Source organism: Mesoplodon densirostris, chromosome 11 (assembly GCF_025265405.1).
Source record: "Mesoplodon densirostris isolate mMesDen1 chromosome 11, mMesDen1 primary haplotype, whole genome shotgun sequence".
Classification (NCBI taxonomy): Eukaryota; Metazoa; Chordata; class Mammalia; order Artiodactyla; family Ziphiidae; genus Mesoplodon; species Mesoplodon densirostris.
The window spans coordinates 3,969,908-3,988,903 of NC_082671.1; the positions used below are offsets into that span (position 1 = coordinate 3,969,908).

Below are 18,996 nucleotides of genomic sequence, written 5' to 3' on the forward strand. Positions count from 1 at the left end.
AAAGACCTTAAAGAGCATAAAGTCAGTACAGCTTTATTTTATTCGGAATTTTAGAGAAACCATTCCTTTAGGAAGCAATTTTGAGACTGACTTCCTCTTTTCACTTTACCTCAAACCTGTCTTGACTGACCTTCCTTGCTATCTGAGAGTGTGCCGATAAGAGTTAAAGGATTTATCATGAGACAATTACAACTAGCTATTTTTAGGTTTGGGGGAGATGGGAGGGCTGTACTCCTCTGACTTGCATTGCATTACCTTTAAAAATAACACAACAAAAATTTTCTTTTACAAATCTATTCAAATGCAACTTACATTTAGTTCAAAATTAAACATATTAAATTAACACAATCAGAGACGTTCTAAACCTAAACCAGGATTTTGATTTACTCGTTTAAAACTACCCTGGCCCATAAAGAATAAATCAATAAACAACTTCAAATGCACTATCTGAAAATCCCAACACAGACAGAGAGGCAGCTCTTGGCCAAATCAGACACTCACTATCAAATCATGCACCATAAAATCTGCACCTAAAAAGGGACCATAACTGCAGCTCTGAACGCCATGAGGCAGAAAAAGAACTTGCCACGCTACTTTCTGGGATGAGGCCAGAAAATTAACGCCTGGTATGTTGGACTAGTTGTAGCACCGACCAGTACTCAGGCTGGGTTTATGTGAGGACAGCCCCTTCCAAGGAGGTTTCTTACTCCTAGAATGTATAATGACGAAATAAATAAATTCTTTATCATCTTCCTACTCTATCCTTGCCCGGCCCTGGGTCTCCATCATTCATCAACCAACCCCATGGAGTCCACTGAGATCCTCTGCTCGTTGTTAAATTTCCCAAGTCCTCAACTTTTTTTTCAAAAGTTGTCTCACTGCTCTAAGTAAACCCAGGCTTTCCCAAAGGATATAATTTCCCTGAACGCTCTCCAGTGAAGTCCACTAATCCCCCAGCATCACAGAGTGGCAGGGAGAAGTGTGGGCACCTCCAGGTTCCTCGATGCTGCTCCCATCTAAAGCTCACACGCCTCTTCACTCTCCCTCCACGTGGCTGCCATCTAGGGGCTCCCCCGCCACTCCCGCCCACGGAAGAAGTCTTCAGCACCCGGCTGACAATAGATCTCTCCTTCAAATGCCACTCTTGCCATAATCCTAGGATTTCAATGTCCGACTTCCTTGACGTCCGTAATTCCAACGCCCGCATCCTCCGGCCCATTTGAGCTCTCCAGTTTACAAAACCACATCACCCGGGACTCTCCTCCCAGGCCTGACACACCGTCACTCACATTAACTGCTGCTCTTGCATCTCACAGAGTCCTCCACCTCCCTAACTTCTACGTTTTCTCCCAACCTGTCCATCCATTCTGAATTCTCTTCCTTCCTATCCAGGCTACATTCCTGGACCGATCATCCCAACTACTCCTTCACCTCCACCTTCAATTCACTTGCATCCCAGTAATTCTGCTATATCTACCCAGCAAAACTCTAACCCTAGAGCAGTCCAGTAATTCCTCCCTGCTCCTCCACTGCTAAAGGGAAAAGAAAAAGTCAGAGAAGGGAGAAGGAAGCAGAGGGAAGAAAGTGGGAGAAAGGAGGAGGGAGAGGAGGAGGAGGAGGAGAGAGAAAAGAATATTACGTCACCTTGAAGACAGCTGGGCTCTTTTATAATCCACCATCACCTCCTTTCCCATTTCCCCCAAAGACCAGTCTAGATCTTCATGATCCTCTCAAGCTCATGCCACACTCTCAGCATCTCAGCTACTTCATCTGCAATTTCAACATAACATCCACCTGACCCCACTGGGCCACCAGAATCTCAGTCTCTTGCTTCTTAGCAGAATGGCTGGAGGTTAACACAACTTAAAATAGATCTACTGCCAGTTAAAACCAGTACACTTCCTTATGCCATCAAAAGGCAAGCAAAGTAATTCTGTGAACATAGGTACACTCGTGTGTTTTTAGGTTCCAACAGGGATCAGAAAATAACATGTACAAATAAACTTGTGGGAAATGTGAACATGTAATTAAACCTTTCTAGAGGTTGTTTACAAGATTATGTTCAAGACTATGAACTGTCTAACTATAAAGAACCCAGAATCCACTAATCTGGTATTTGTTTGGTAAACCCTTTCCCCAGTGAGAATAAAGATGTATACAACAATAAAAACAAGTTTTAAGAGGAAATCATCTAAATTAAGAGAACCATTCTGATAACTGTACTTGAGAAGCATCTGTTTACATAAAACTATTTATATACCAAAAACTAAAGATTCTTGTCACATCAACAAATATTAAATGAAGGCACATGATGCAAAACACCGTGTCAAACTTTTTAGGGGATACAAAGAAGTTAAAAAAAGAGACAGAGAGGGAAGAAGGGGGAGAGGGAGGGGTCCCTACCTGTAAGAGTCTTCCAGCTCTTGCAAGAAAGAACATGTTGTTAATAAAAATAATAATAGCATAGCAGCTAACACTGACTGAATGTTTGCTATGTGCCAGGTCCTGTTTAAAGTGTTTTACTTGTTTTAACTAATTTAAACCACAAAAGAACCCATGGGATAGGTACTATTGTTATCACCATTTATCAACAAAGAAATTAAGGCATGGAGAGGTTAGGTTACTTGTTCTATGTCATACAACTGGTTAAATAAAGCCAGATTCTGAATCCAGGAAATTTAACATAGACGGCAAGTGCTTAGTCACCAATCACCATAACGTTCAGCCTGAAGATTTCTAACTACTCAGTAACTTAAAGCAGAGGTTTTCAAAGTATAGTCCGTGAAAACCTGGGGGTGCCTCCTAGCCCTTTTGAGAAGTCAAAACTTTCTTCATAATAATACTATAACTTTATGTGCCTTTTCCACGGTGTTAACACGTGCACTAAAAGTATAAAGGACAGGCAAAAGCGCTCGTGCCTCTGGACAACAGCGCCAAACCGTACTAGCGGTCAGTGTATTCTTCAGTGTCAGCGCTCTCAGACAAAAAAGAAAAATAAGAAAGAACATTTTAAAAACACTGGCTCACTTAGGAATGTCCCTGGTGACTTTTCATGTGCTCAACCCTTGAGTATGTATCTTTGCACCATTCTGTGTGATGAGACAGGAGGGGACCAGGCCCGGCTGCTGCGTCCTGGGTGTGATGCTGCTCTGGGTGCTCTGTGAGCTGCAAGCTGAATCAGGTACTTTTTTCACGGAACTCTATTCTTACTCGAGAGAAGAACTGACACACAAACTTGGTATTTGGCAGACATTTTCTTAAAAACAAATGAAATGAGTCATTTTAAGAGAATAAGGGGCCCTGATATCAAAAGCTTTGAGAACAGCTGACTCCAAGAAACACCGGAGGAAACAAAACTGAAGTTCATTTAAGGTGTCATTTTCATTAAGTCTTACTATTTCTTCTCAGCCTACAAAATGAGTGAACTATTATTACATACCACTTTCTTAAACTCACACATGAAAGTGTGATCACTTGAAAGTGTGAAATGACACATAAGATTCCTTAGGAAGTTCTCACTTACCTTCATTTCGATAACAGTTTGCAGAGCTTTAGTTTTGGCAGAATCGGGGGCATTCTCAAATCTCCGATGCATCTCCTATACAAGAGAAGCAAAAAAGAGAGTAAGTGTCCTCCTTTTCACTCTCATTTTTTCAAGAGCGGGGTGGAGAAGCGAGGGAGTAGTAGTTACATGCAAAGATGACTACCCCGGCCTTGTGAGACACTCTGATCCACTTTCTGTCTTCCTGACCTTTCCCTGTGGACCTGGGAGCACACAGACTGCATTCAGGCTAAGGGGCACAGGAGGATCCCCGTCTCTGCACACCTGGTTATACACGGTAAGTCACACAGACCCCAGCCACCACAAGAGGCGAAGCTCCGGCACGTCCCCAGGTTGTGTGTCACTCTTCCACAGGACTCCGAGACATATTATCAGAACTCCAAACAATCCAAAAAGGGGATTAGAAATAGTTCCTTTTTAAAAGGAGAAATCAGGACTTCCCCGGTGGCGCAGTGGTTAGGAATCCGCCTGCCGATGCAGGGGACACGGGTTCGAGCCCTGATCCGGGAAGATCCCACATGCCGCAGAGCAACTAAGCCTGTGCACAACTAGTGAGCCTGCGCTCTAGAGCCCATGAGCCACAACTACTGAAGCCCGCACGCCTAGAGCCTGTGCTCCGCAACAGGAGAGGCCACCGCAATGAGAAGCCCGCGCACCGCAATGAAGAGTAGCCCCCGCTCACCGCAACTGGAGAAAGCCCGCGCGCAGCAATGAAGACCCAACACGGCCAAAAATAAATAAATTTATTTTAAAAAAAAAAAAAGAAAAAGGAGAAATCAAAGTAGTCACAGTCCACACTGCACAAAACAACTGAAAGCATTTGTGTTGACAACCTCCTTTGCATAGCATCCTCCCCCCGAGCAACAACCACCGGGCTACCTACGATGGAAATCTCTCTCTAGAGGGGCTACGATCAGAAAGAAAAAGAAGGTAAGACTGCTGAACAAGTTTCCTAAACAGTCTACCTGTAGCAAATAGCAGAAAAACATAGCTATTTTTTTCAATCCAAATGTCAGTGCGTTCAGGATCAGAAAGGTAAGGAGGAGATGGTAGAATATCACAGTTAGGGTTTTCAAGGATCACCCTGAAGTTACCAGACCTCCTCAGGCTATTTTCTGGTCAGATTCTGTCAATGTCTCTGAGTCAGCCAGTACTTCCAGAGTACCCTGGTACAGCCCCTAGTGATGGCAGAGAATACAGATGGATACTTTCCACCTGAACAGTGCTGGTGGAATTCTAGCCCTGCCCGCTGCTCTGCCCATTTGACATGTATATAGACGTTTACTAGGTCACTCAAACTTATTTCATCCAAAACAAAACTCGTGATTTTCTCCTCTTCAGCCTAGCCCCTCCTCTGAAGACTGATGAGTCTTGCCCATCTCCTTAAATGGCATTACCTGCCGGTGGTTCAAGCCAAACAGCACAGTGTCTCCTCTCACTCCTCCCACATCTTCACTTCCTACCACCTTCTAGAGCAGGTCCTAATTGTTCCAGCTTCAAAAGATTTCTTGAATTTATCATTTCACTCCACTTCCAGTCTAGTTTAAGCCTAGATTACTACAACAGCCTCGAGTTAAGTTTCCTTTCCTCTGTCCATTTTAAAGAAAGCAATGGTGTACTCTAGATAAAGCATCAACAAATCATGGCAATAGTCTGTTTTCAATCCTTCAACGAGTTTCCTATTTACTTCTCACCCTCTACAAGGTCAACACAATCTGATCATAACAGACAGAAGACTAGCCCTCCTGTCATAACTATGTTAAAATTAGACAAAAATGCATAAAGCAACTGTTTTCAGACACTGGAAAACAAGCAGCACAGCACTATGATCCTTGAGAGAAGAGAAACTAACAAGGTTATGGTCTGGACTTGCTATCCAATATGTGATGCAGGGAGAGGAAGACCAAACGGAAAACAGCAGTCCCGCAGAGCTCAGAAGACAGATCAGTGGGTAAGAGTCCCAAAGACAGTAGAAATGTGCAGAGAAGAATGACACAGAGGAAGAAGCTAGCCAGAAGAGCAGCAGTGTCTGATCTGACAGGGGTCCCCTGGAGTCTTTGACCAAATACTAAGCCTGCATGTACAGGGAAAGACTCCACAGTGTCGAAGAACAACTACTGGGGACAGAACAACCACCAGAGAGCTATGAGTTGAGCAACTACCTGAACTCACATGGGGCTGGGAAGAATTCAAGCTCCAAAGAGCCAGAGTGGAGAGAACATCAGAGGCACTGAGCAGCGACACCTGAAAGGCCACGTCTTAGGAGGAGAGACAATCTAGCCCTGGAGGCAAGGCCACTTAGACTACAGCCAACAGTGTAAAAGCAAGTCTCATTAAGGATCGAGTTAATCCACAATTAACCCCTGCAAGATAAAACACTTCACTAAGACAGTAAAATGCAGAACACATTAATCCAGGACAAAATCTGAACACATTAGTTCAGGCCATAATCACCTCTCACCTGCATTAAAACAACAAACTCATCAGTTACCCCCCAGCCTCTAGTCAGTCCACACTGAATCTACTCCCTACACTGTAAACAGGTGATAAATTGGGCACGCAGATATTTAATAATATGTTTAATAAATGACTGCAAACTTTAAAATGTAACAAAAATAAAATGAATCTTGCTAATTGTAAATAATCATCACCTCTTAATAAAGTCCTCTAACCTACACTTCACATTTTTCACTTAATATTTCTGTATCTACTTGAAATACTAAAACTGCATTTCTTTGAAATATCTCACAATTCAGACCCTGAACTAATTTCATCTGACGCCTTTTCCATTACCTACTTCCAAATTAGGGAAATTTCCAAATGCTTTACAGTGAAACTATTACAATTTCATTTTAAACTCTAGCAAGCATATTAGCAATATATAAGGAAAGAAATCCATTTGAATAAAAAAAAAATCCTCCTCTGCTAAGGAACTAGGGTGCACTTTAAACCATTCGCAGGCATGAAGCTTTCCTGTTAAGATCCTGTAAAACCTATCGGTCATAACAGATTTCCATTCAAAGGCCTGCGCATTCAAGCTCATTATGAACACGTCCTGCAGTCAGTGGGCTGACCGGCTCCCCCTTCCCAGAGAGCACATCGAGCCTCTGACTCCTGCACTGTTAATAAAGGGACAGGACTCTGGGAATAAAAAAGAATGTACCATTCAGACAAATGTAAGAAGTCGAATGTGCTAGCACTTGCTTTATTTCCCTCTTTTTAGCCTGAAAATTTTCACTCTACACAAATTAAAATACAGGCAGAATTATCTGGATCTTGTTATACTGTCAACTGTGGTACACGGTAGAAAATGTGTTCAGTTCCTCTCACTGATTTACTAAAGAATAATGACTAGAGAAGGAAAACAAACAAGTTAGGAACAAAATTTATCCGTTGTGAGTAGTTTCTTTCTTTTAAAAAGTAACTCAACATTTACTTACACAACTGAGAGAAAGGAGCATTTGTGACTGAAAAGTAGTACTTATGTCTGAAATTTCTTTCTTTCAAGTTTCAGGTTTTAGCCTCCAGCACCCTTGGTTCAAGGGCAGACGTCCCTTCAGCAGATTTCAATCCTCCACACGAGTTCTGGGCTTACTGTACTCCACACGGAGAAGTGAAGAAGGAACCCGCACTACTCTTCCTGTACCTCAACTCCGCCGTTGTCAGACAGCACTGCACTTTGACCCTTTACCATCTCAAGTAACGCATGCTTCTGAGAAAACATATCTTCCTGTCAAAATGGGAATGAAGTACAAATGACACACCAAAAAAACAGGTGAGGAAGGATAACCTGAATCAAGTTATGCGATGCAACTGTTCACACTTTCCAAAATCACTAGGAAAGGGCAAACTAACTAGGGATGCTTTTTCTTTTTTATTTCTTCCTACTCTTTGGTCCAAGGTTTCTATTTTTTTCTATGTATGTTTATTTCTCTTTTTTTCCCTCTAACCTCCTCTGCTTTTACCTTACAACTGCCAAAGATACAGACAGGCATTCCTCAGACATGTTAGAGCCAGAATTCCTAGCCTAGAACCTAGGTAAAGAGTAGGACTTTTAAACCTCAAACACTGCTGCAAATCTTAACATGAGAGCAGTTGTACTAAACAAGGTTTGTTGACTGAAATATTATAGAGACAAAAATTAACATACGTGTAAATGTTTTAAAACAAATTAGTATTCTAATTTCTTTCTTCTTTTTTTTTTTTTTTTTGGCCGTGTCGTGCATCATGCGGATCTTAGTTCCCCGACCAGGAATCGAACCCGTGGCCCCCGAAGTGGAAGCGCAGAGTCCTAACGACTGGACCGCCAGGGAATTCCCAACAAATTAGTATTTTATTCATCACAATAGGATCTACATTTCAAAAAAACAGGAGCACATATAGAACCGAAATATTTATTCAGCCTATAGACAATGCTTGGTATGCATATGGATACCCGATCCAAAAATTCCATAGCCAATTCAGGTATGTTCTGCCAACAGACTGAGAACCAAACTTTGGTGTATCACAGAATCAATCACCTGTAAAGCCTGTTAAAACTCCATACGCCTGGCCCCAGGCACTAACCATGTCTTGAGTGTAGTTCAGTATGTGTCCAATAGATGTCTTCACGCTTCTATCCATCAAAGGAAAGGCACTCCAGTAAACAATACAAAACCTAACAATAAGTCACGTAACAATGTAATTTCAGTACAAACAGAAAATACAATGCTTAATTTAATTTTTGTTTTTCTTCTTTGGCTTTTATTTGGGGGAATTATTTACCTGCTATCTACAGAATCATGTTCATAAAGAAAATGGAAAACTAATCACAAATGTTCCTGGATATGAATGCCATTTTAATGTTACTGTATTTCATCAAATCTAAGATGCCACTGATTGTAAGGCAAACCACTGTTTAATGTGTTGGAAAGAAAAGAAGGAAATACCTCCAAATAAACCATGACCCAAGCTTCTATCATTCAGAATTCTTATTTTATACTGATTGCAAGACCCTTTTTTACTTATTTAACCATAAAGTTTAATCATATATCGTTTTGAACTGTTTTATAATTTTCTCCAAACCAATAACTGTTTGTTTCAATGCTGATTCACAGCATAATATTACTGAAGACATAATGAACAACAGCTAAAGTTAGCATGAGAAATAGCAACAATGCTCACAACACTGACTAAAATGAGCAGCTGTTAACTGTTTGTGAGTACACAGGCAAACAAATCGAGCAGGACTGCGGCCTTGTTGACAGAGATTTCAAGATGCCATCAAGGATAAGACTTATTAACTCAATTTCATACTGTTGAGATGGGAAAAACTATGAGCCTTGGAATGGATGAAAACCCGCTTTTTTAAAAGATGGACAATAATCCAATAATAATAAAACCTATGGATATCCCAGTGTTGCCAGCCCTCAATTCTTTCTGCCTTTCTTGACACACTAGTGATATAATGTACAATAGCCATTTCAAGTCACCACTCACCCAACCTACAGTTGTTAAGTTCTTTATTAGACTTCCTTGTTCACTCGTAATTCTCCCTCCCCCATTTATTCTCAACACAGCCAGAGTAAATTTTAAAAGCTAAACTAGATCACTCCCTTGATTAAACACTGGCGCAGTTTTCTCTTGTACTTTGAATAAAATTGTTGCATTACCTGCAGGGATCCTGAAGGCGAGTGCTTTGTCTCCTAGAGGGCATGGATTTTTGTTTTGTTCACTGTTACTGTATCTCCCTGTGCTCTGCACATGGGTTAGTGCCCAATAAATATCCGATGAATGGAATGTGTGACTCGGGCCCTGGCTACCTCTTCAACCTCTCATCTCATGCCTGTCTTCCCCTTACACCATATGCTTTTGTCCTCTAGTCTCCTTGCTGTCTCCTGAAAACTCCTTCTCATCAGGCCTTTGAAACTGTTAACCTTCTTCATGAAATGATTTCACCCAAATGCTCAGCAAGACTGTTTCAACTTGCTTCAGATCTCCCTTAAAGGGCACCTCCTCAAAGATGCTTACCCTGTTTATCCCCTCTCCCAACATAATTAGACTCAACTAATTTATTTCCTCTCATAATTATCAGTTTATTGTCTCTCACCAGATTTTTAAGTTCTAGGAGGGCACAGACCATGTGTTCTGACATGAAAAATGTATACCCAGCGTGTATCCCAGGGTCACATACATTTTAGAAGCTCAATGGATGTTTGTTGAGTAATGAGCAAAGAAAGGCTGTGCCAAGTGCCTCCAGCACCTTGTCACTCTGGAAACGAAACAGTCGAGCCACATGTTACAAAGTTTTACTCCAAATTACCATCTGAGCTTCTGTTACCTGTATTTTCTAACATACACAAATTCAATTGTTTAAGGCTCTTGCTATGGCAATAAAAGATTCTTTCCTGTCTCAAGATTGTTTTAAAAGCTTTTTCTTACATTCTCTTCTAGTGTTGTTATTTTTTAAGAAGTAGCTCTTTACTTCTTCTAGAACTTAATTTGATGTAACTATGTATTGTTTTCCAAATAGATGGCGATTATTCCCAAACATGTATCATATGCTTAAAACTATATTACTTCTGGGTTCTATTCTGTCTCATCAATCTAGCTATCTATTACTGTGCCAGTACCACACATTTTAATATCACTGGGTTTAAAACACATATATCATGAGCGGCTTAAACAAGTGTTCCCGCACTGTTCTTCTTGCAAAGAAACTGCAACATCATTTGGGCACGTGTCAAGAATATTCCTATTGGCATTACATTAAATTCAGAGTTGGGGGAAAGCAGCATCTTTATATTAATGTTCCCATCTACACTGTAATGAAAATTTAGCCCTATCCTTTCCATTACCGTTACTGATATTGTTTATTCCATTTTCCTTATCTAACGGCACTGCCTAACACTTCCAGAATAATGTAAATACTGATGAACACAGCTGTCTTTGCCTCTCCCTAACTTTAATGGATGCGTTTAGTGTACGTCAGAGTAAGCACAATTCTGGTTACTAGTTTAAAATATGTTTATAATACACATTTACTGAGTTGTTTTATTTAAATCATGCTATAAAAGTATCATTCAATTCTTAATTTTAGTTCATTTGGTTTAGTTTTCAAAGTGTCTGTAACATTTTATCTAATGTCTTTGAGATAGCTATCAAACACTACAAGGTTATCTTTTCCTTTCACCTATTACAAATTATAACTGTGAATGACATATTGAGCTGTTCTGGATTCCTAGAATAAACTCCTTTTGGTCAGAATATTATCCTTTTATCATAATGCTGATTTTATCTGCCAATATCTTATTTATAACTTCTATATCTAAGGTCATAAGCAAAACTGGTTTGGGGTTTTAGTTTGTTTTCTAACCTTTGTTAGGTTTTAGTATCCAGTGGTCACACTGGAGAAAAAAGAATTGGAAAAGCTATCCTTCTTTCTGTAAGCTCCAGGCTTAAACTTCTTTCCCTACATTTCAACTTATTCAACCAACATTTCTTGAGTACCCACTGTGCAAGATAAAATTTCATATGTATATATATATATATCCATCCACATCCTTGGTGCAAAAAATTAAGTGAACAATGAAGAAACACACATGGAAGTATACTATAATATTACTGGCTCATCTACATATATGTATAGAGCTGCACAAGGAAGACTTCACAGCAGAACTGAAATTTGAGCTAAGTCTTGAAGGCAAGTAGGAGAAAAAGAAAGGAGAACCAGCATTCTAAACATGTGTTCCTGAAGCAATCACTTCTACTTGCTCTTAAATAATTTTAATCCATAGGACTGTGTTTCCTGTAAGATGATGCTACATTACTAATAGCAACTGGAATTGTGTATTGATACAACTGACAGGGCCTATATTTCTTTCCACATTATGTTCAGAAGTGGGACTTAATATTTGTAGAGCTTGTTACTTCAAAATTAGTCTTAAATTCAAGTTTTTTCCTACTACTTGTTCAAATTCACCATATTTCTGGTTGCTCTCTGCCAGAATAACACTGTGGCTTTTCATAATCCTTAACTATTCACTATTTATTAACTCCAAAACTCAAAAATAAATGGGGACAGGTTGAAATATTCAGAACAGAAGGAGTAAAAACATAACATTCAAAGTTCATCACGATGCTGGTAGGGTTTTCATGCTGCATGCTGTTTGATTTGAGATGATTACACCTTCTCTAACAATGTTCTATGGCCAGGCTCCAGGTTACCTCATTAAAATATACTCTTTAAAGTAAACTGAAAGAAACTCAGGATGGTGCCTACAACACAGTAGTTGATAGAAAATTTTCTAAAACAATACAGTCCAGTAATTTGAAGATTGTAACGTACATAGCTGCAGATTAACCGTAAAAATACAGTATATGCTTCTGCGAGGATAAACTGGTCCAATCACTCTGGGAGACAAGACTGATATTCAGAGTTTTGAAAACGTACACACCCTGGGCAAATTCATTTCTGGAAATTTATGCTAAAGAAAAAAATTAATGTACAGGGATATATGGTTAGGGATATTCAGTGCAGCACAGTTTTATAATAATGAAAAATTAACAGTAGTCTAAATTTTCAACAGTAAGAAGTATAAATAAATGCAACAGAACGTTATAAATTCAATTGAAATTACACAACTCTACATGTACTGACAAAGAAAGAAAGATGGTCAAGACTAATTATTAAGAAAAGCGGGTAACATTACATTATGCATCACTGCACTACCTAATACAGTAGCCACTACCTACACAGAGATACTTAAATATAAATTTGACTAATTAAATTTAATTTGAAATTAGTTATATTTAAATAAAATTTAAAATTCAGTTCCTCAGTCACACGAACCACATTTCAACTGCTCAATAGTCACATGTAGCCAGTGGCTACCGTATTGCAGAGAGCAGATATAGACCGTTTCCATCATCAGGGGAAGTTGCTGTTTTGCTGCTTTTAACTGCCTTCCTCACACTTCATTTAAAAAGGGATTATTCAGACTGGCACTGAAATAGTTCTGAGACTTTTTTTCCCCCTATCCAAATGTGAAAATTATCTGAAGACTCTGACCTCACACAGGGAAGTAGAGCTGTCATTTTTTTTAATTCCACGAAAGATGAATTCTTCACTTAAGCTTTCTTAAAATGAGGCATTACACACAAAAGTGAAACATTATCAGTAGTCACAGTGGTAAGCTAAAGTCTGAGCTTCCCCTCTGAAAATAAGTGACAGCATGCCTCTGTATCACTCCCTCTAGCTGTGCCTCCAGGGCAGCAAAGTTTTTTTTTTAATTTATTTTTGGCTGCACTGGGTCTTCGTTGCTACACGTGGGCTTTCTCTAGTTGCGGCGAGCGGGGACTACTCTTCATTGCGGTGAGCGGGCCTCTCATTGTGGTGGCCTCTCTTGTTGCGGAGCACGGGGTCTAGGCACATGGGCTCAGTAGCTGTGGCTCGATGTGGCTCTAGAGCACAGGCTCAGCAGTTGTGGCGCACGGGCTTAGTTGCTCTGCGGCATGTGGGATCTTCCCGGACCAGGGATCGAACCCATGTACCCTGCATTGGCAGGCGGATTCTTAACCACTATGCCACCAGGGAAGCCCAGCAAATAATTTCTATCACATATCTTTTACAGCAAGACAACAGTTTCCATGGAAACCACAGGGCAAACATCCATTACTGCTGCCTAGGACTTTATAAGCACACCGAAACTGAGGGAATCACATACTTTCAATTATTAATATTTTAAAATTGAGCAGTAGTTAGCTACTCTAACTCTGGTTTTGTTGTGTGTGTCTCTATGAACAAATCAAGAGATGAGTAACAAATCACAAATCAAGAAAATTCTGTGGCCCTCTAGCAACAAAATGAGTCTACAGAAATCAGGAGGGGGAAAAAAAAAAACGAGAAAGGTATTAAGCCAGTATACATGCCAGCCAACGTCATCTCATACAAGACAGCAAATCAGAACAGAAATCAGTGCAGAACTTAGGTAAGAAAGAAGAAATTCCCTTGCACTAGCTCAGGAGAGCATATAAATATATCTAGGTCAAAATGTTGACTAATCAGGAAAAAAAGACAGTCGTAACAACTGAGAAAGTGGCCACTCACCTCTCTCAACAGAGCGTTCTCTTTTTCCTTCTGCTCCAAAAGGCTTTCGAGGTGGTGGACGTGCATCTCTGCCTCTGCCAGTCTCCTTGTTCTCTCATGGTCCTCCTCAGTAGCCTTAGCAGAAAGCCCCTTGCTCTGCAACATCTCCAGAAGCTTCTTGATGGATTCGTCCCGAGCGTTCAGCGTTTGCTTCTGAGTCTCAATCCGCAGCTCCATCTCCTCCAGAGTCTTTCGAAGGAGGAACAGCTCCTTGGCCTGCCGCTCATGCTCAGTGTGCAGCCTCTGAAAGTTCTCCTCCGTCAGCTCTGTCACACAAGGCTCACCAGTCCTACTGTTACTATCCTGTTGAAACAGCTGGTTCAGGTCCCTCTGGATCCGCAATTCATCCTGGAGAGCCTGGATTGTCATCTGCATGTGCTGGTATAAAGACAAAGAAGAAAACCCAAATGAGCTTTCCTCCTCAAGTAGCAGAAACAAAGCAGATGAAAGCAGCTACCACAGCTCTCAGAACCCTGCATTTAGCAAATGAGGATTCACATTATTCTGTTTTACACTGTCTTTAAAAATGATTGAGATCATCTGTAAAATGTCAGTAATTTAATTTGTGTTTATTACAAACAGGAAACAAGGTAAGTCTGGCAGCTCCTCACTTTGTTTGACTAAATACACTGTTCAAGATTAACAGAAGGTATTACATGGAACTGAAGGTGAGGAGAGGGGAAAGACACAAAATTTCACCAAAAGACACAAAGGATGTCAAAATACACAATGACTTTTAAGTGTTTTACAATTAAGTTAGCACATTAAACAATAAACATATGAGTGCATGCCAGAACGTGCTTAGCACTCCTTATGTGCTAATTCATTTAATCCTCACTATAACACATGTACTATTATTTGAATTTTATTGATGATGACACCAGGCATGCAGAGACTTAAATAGCTCACCCCAAGATCACACAGTAAGTAACAGAGCTGGCATTCGAATTAAAGCAATTCTCGCAGCCCACTGAAGCTAGTACCCAAAGGTAATAAGATAACTTGAAGCTTTAAAAACAAAACACAAAAAACTGAGGCTGTGTGAGCTATTTACACAGAAGAAGATAACAATATAAGTGAGTAATTGGAGTAATTAAATGAAAATGTTAGTGCAGATAAGCTAGTAAAATGTTTCAGAGAGTGTATCTTTAGCCTGCATCGCTAACGAAGGTATATGAACCTTTAATCTGAATGGATAAATTCTAGAACATTATACAAAGAACCTAAAAGGAAGTTACATCAAGAATCATGTTTTTAGAAATGAAGAAGCAACAACAGAAAATCACTCTTTGTATGCAAGGTATTCAAGGTCTGGCAGTGTGCCGCAGTGGAAGGAAACTAACCCACAATCAGAAGACATGAGTTTTAGTTCCAGCTCTCACACTGAAGAGCAACCTAATTTGGAACACACTGCCATCTTTCTGGGTTTCAGATTCCTCATATTTAAAATGAGGATATAAATGCCTGTACCATCTTTTCACAGAGCTAATAATATCACTGAAATCTTTGTGGCATATATGTTAAAACATACATTGTTTAAAATTTTTGGCAAACTGCAAAACAGCAGTAAATATCTCAAGGAAATGATCTGGCAAGTGTACAAAGATGCTCACTGTTGTTTATACCAGTGACAAAATTAGAAACAACCTAAATGGATATTAATAGGTGATGAGTTAAGTAAATGAGAAATGTCCACCCAGTTTAATACCATGCATCAATTTTTTTAAATGTAGATTTATATTTGCTGATTAAAAACTACAGTTACAACATATTAAGCGTAAAAAAGCAGATATATAACAGCAAGTATAGGATGATCGCAATTCTAATTTTTAAAAAGTATATACATGCAGAGAAAAGTCTAAAAGGATGCAAACAATTACCAGTGTCTGGGTATGGGTAGATTTTACATTTTTCTTCACCTTTCTTCTACTATCTAAATCCCCTACAGTAAGCAAGTAATCAATAAAAAGAGACATTTTTACCTTTAAAAATAAGAGAAAAGACTTCAGAGATGCCTGCTTGGCTGTGTTCAATTTGCTACCACTTTGGTTAAAAGGGAGGGAACAATAAATATTTACTATTTACTATAAATAAAAAATATCATAAGAAATAAAAATACTTCTGTAATGTTACACAAGAAATAATTAATTTGGGGGAATGGAGGAAGGCAAGAAGGGAGGAAGGGAGGAACGAACTGGAATCACTGAGGGACAACATGTAAGAAAACTTTATTCTATTCTGCATAAAAATTTTTTTAACTGAGGTGTAACTGACATTGAAAATTTTTTAATAATAGCTTTATTGAGACATAATTCACACATACCATAAAGTTCGCCGGTTTAAAGTGTGTAAGTCAGCAGTTTTCAGCATATTAAAAGTCATACATTGATCACTACTATCTAATTCTAGAACACTGCCATCACCCCTTAAGAGAAATCCCATATACATCTGCAGTCACTTCCCAGCCATTTCCCATCTTTCTCTCCTCCTAACCCTCCTCTTGAATTTGAACTAAATGTATGTACTACCCACTCAAAAATTAAATTTAAAAAAATGCCTAATGATATTTTTCAGCCTCAAAAAGGAAGGAAATGCTGACACACACTGCAACATGGATGGACACTATGCCAAATGAAATAAGCCCGTCACAAAAGACAAATATTACACGAGTCCACTTACATGAGGGTCCCTAGAGCAGTCTACCTCACAGAGACAGGAAGCACAAGAGTGGTTGCCAGGGGCTGGGGAGACGGGAGACAGGGAGTGACTATTTGATGGGTGCAGAGATTCAGTTTTACAGGATGAAAAGAGTTGTGGAGATGGATGGTGGTGATGGTTGCAAAACAATATGAATGTACCTTATGAACTGTACACCTGAAAATTGGTTAAGATGGTAAATTTAACATGGTGAATGTAAGCTGTATTTTACAACAATTTTAAACACTGAGGAAAAAATATGCCTGCCATAGAATTCCAGTGTGTTGATATTAAATAATTTACTTATAACTATTGATAAATATTTAGTTTGGTTCTCTTTTTCCACTATTATAACAGGCACCTTCACATGTGTATTTCTGCACATCTATCCAAATTTTTCCTGGAGATAAATTCTGAAAGGTGGAATTCCTGGATCAGAGGGTATGCAGTTATGATTTTAATACACACAACAAATTATCTCTAAAAGGGTCTGTACAGATTTAAACTTCCACCAAACGATGTCTGAGCACTTTCCTATACCTTTGACAACTGGGTATTTTCTTTCTTCCCTTTCTTTTTTGGGCTTTTCTTTGATTACAAGTAAGACTGAATATCTATTCACATATCTACAGGCGCTTTGTATTCCTTCCTTTGTGACTCATCTGTTCTTGTTCTTTGCTCATTTTGTTTTGAGGACATTTAACCTTTCTCCTAATCCACTTTAATATCTTTTTATATTTGGAAAACAACCTTTTGCCTGCTGTGCATGTTACAAATATATTTCCAAATCTGTCATTTTTCTTTTAACATAGTTTATGGCAACTTAAATAGAGAATTTTTTTAGTGCAAAGATAAGAACCTCTTCTTTTATAGTTTCTGGTTTTGGTATTATGCTTAGCAAGTAGTGAACTTTCAATTATGGCAGTCTTCAAACTCTCGAAAAGCATTGGCTTTTTCTTACGAAAAATAAATTTACAATAAAACTATCAGGTATTTGAATTCATGAATATGATTCTTTAAATAAATTTAACTACCCGCATCATGCTGTAAAGATTCTCAACAGTTGTTGGGAGTTCAAAATCCTTAATAAAAAGATGTGTCAAAATGCTAATTCTCTGAAGCCTATAAATCAACCCCCAGTTTCATTCTTTACCTTTGGAAGTCAAAAAATCCAAATAAATCCTGAGCAAGTTTATCCCACAGGGAAATATCAGAAGTTAAATTCAACAATGAAACTGATTTCTAGGTACAACTGTCCCTCCTTTTCTGGACACTCATCACCAAATTCATTCAAATCAAGAGAAACAGATGTTGACGACAGCTAACAGTCTCACATACACTTTGGCACTTGTGATTATACTAGTATGGCAAGCACTGTTTTGGTGAAGAAAGAAAATACAACGACTAATGTGCCCTGCTTCTTCAGCTCTGCTTGCACCCATTTTACTAGAATATAGAATTAAAATGATGCTCTGACTGGTAGCTGAGAAGGCTACACAGCAATTTCTCCATTGAAATGGGAATCAGCACCCCTTCTTTAGGCTACATTCAAACTAGATTCACTTTATAAAAATTCCTGCCAATTCCCTTGGGAGAAGAAAGAAGCAGCGGGCAACAAGCCAGGCTGCTCTTTCTCTAGCACATTCATACTGAAGATAAAGTGAGCATATCTGCACATATCACAGACATTTACCATGATTGACCAAAATCAGACATGCTGAATTTCGTAGGACGATCTCAGTTGTCAGATATTAGGAAAATTTCTATTTGGGAATTCTGCTCATGACACTCTCCAAAATGATCTCACACTTCTCACATTCCAAATTGTACACCAACACTCACTAGGTCACTAATACATTCTATTATTGTGTGCTCATCAAGACAACTCAAGTGACAATAAACTGATTTTAGTACAAGTTCTAGAAATCCGAACTAGCTTTCAGTTACCCAAACTCCCATACCATTTACTTACCCCTTAGCCTCTACTTAAAGAGTATCCTCTACCGGTTCCCTCACTTTCACTCCCAGCTAAATCCTACCTGTCCTTTCATCCTTAGATCAGGCATTATCTCCTCTAGAAAGCCTGTCTGACTCTCAAACTGAACAAAAGGCAAAAATAGAGAGGAAGGAATGGGTGGAGGAAGAAAAGTACAGAAAGAAGAAAAGATAATATCCTAAACCAGATATTACAATAGTAAAAATATCATACTAAGCAATGTCAGGGTTGAAGACGTCATTCCATTAAAAAATAACATCAAAATAAAAAAAATTTTTTAACCTTAAAAGTAAAATCAAACAGCAGAGGGATCCTATAGTAACCATCTCCATAGTGTTTAACTTGAGAATGCTCAGTACTAACAAAGCAATGGCAGAATTAAATACAAGGGACCATAAAGGTACTGTTCAGTCTAGCAGCATTTTGAGTATCAAGCTCACTTCTTTCTTCATGCTCTACAACCCAAAAGTTTCAAGCACCTGCAACAGATGTCAATGAGGTTAACAAAATTCCCAGATTTAGTCCCTGAAATACTAGTATATAAATCAAGAAGAAAGAAGGGTAAAGAAAGAAGAGTTAAGCGATACCAATCAGCTGTGAACATGTTAAGAGCTA

The 18,996-nt window shown here is 39.1% G+C and overlaps 1 protein-coding gene across 5 annotated transcripts in view; it reads right to left on the reverse strand.

Annotated features, from left to right (window-relative positions):
• ERC1 (ELKS/RAB6-interacting/CAST family member 1) overlaps nt 1–18,996 on the reverse strand; it is a 390,173-nt gene that overhangs the window by 291,029 nt on the left and 80,148 nt on the right. For all 5 annotated transcript variants that reach the window (XM_060111744.1, XM_060111746.1, XM_060111742.1 and 2 more), the window contains exons 3-4: nt 13,650–14,066; nt 3,524–3,598 (exon numbers count right to left, since the gene is read on the reverse strand). In XM_060111744.1, the coding sequence (XP_059967727.1) occupies nt 3,524–3,598; nt 13,650–14,066 (492 nt within the window). The remainder of the gene's footprint in view (nt 1–3,523; nt 3,599–13,649; nt 14,067–18,996) is intronic.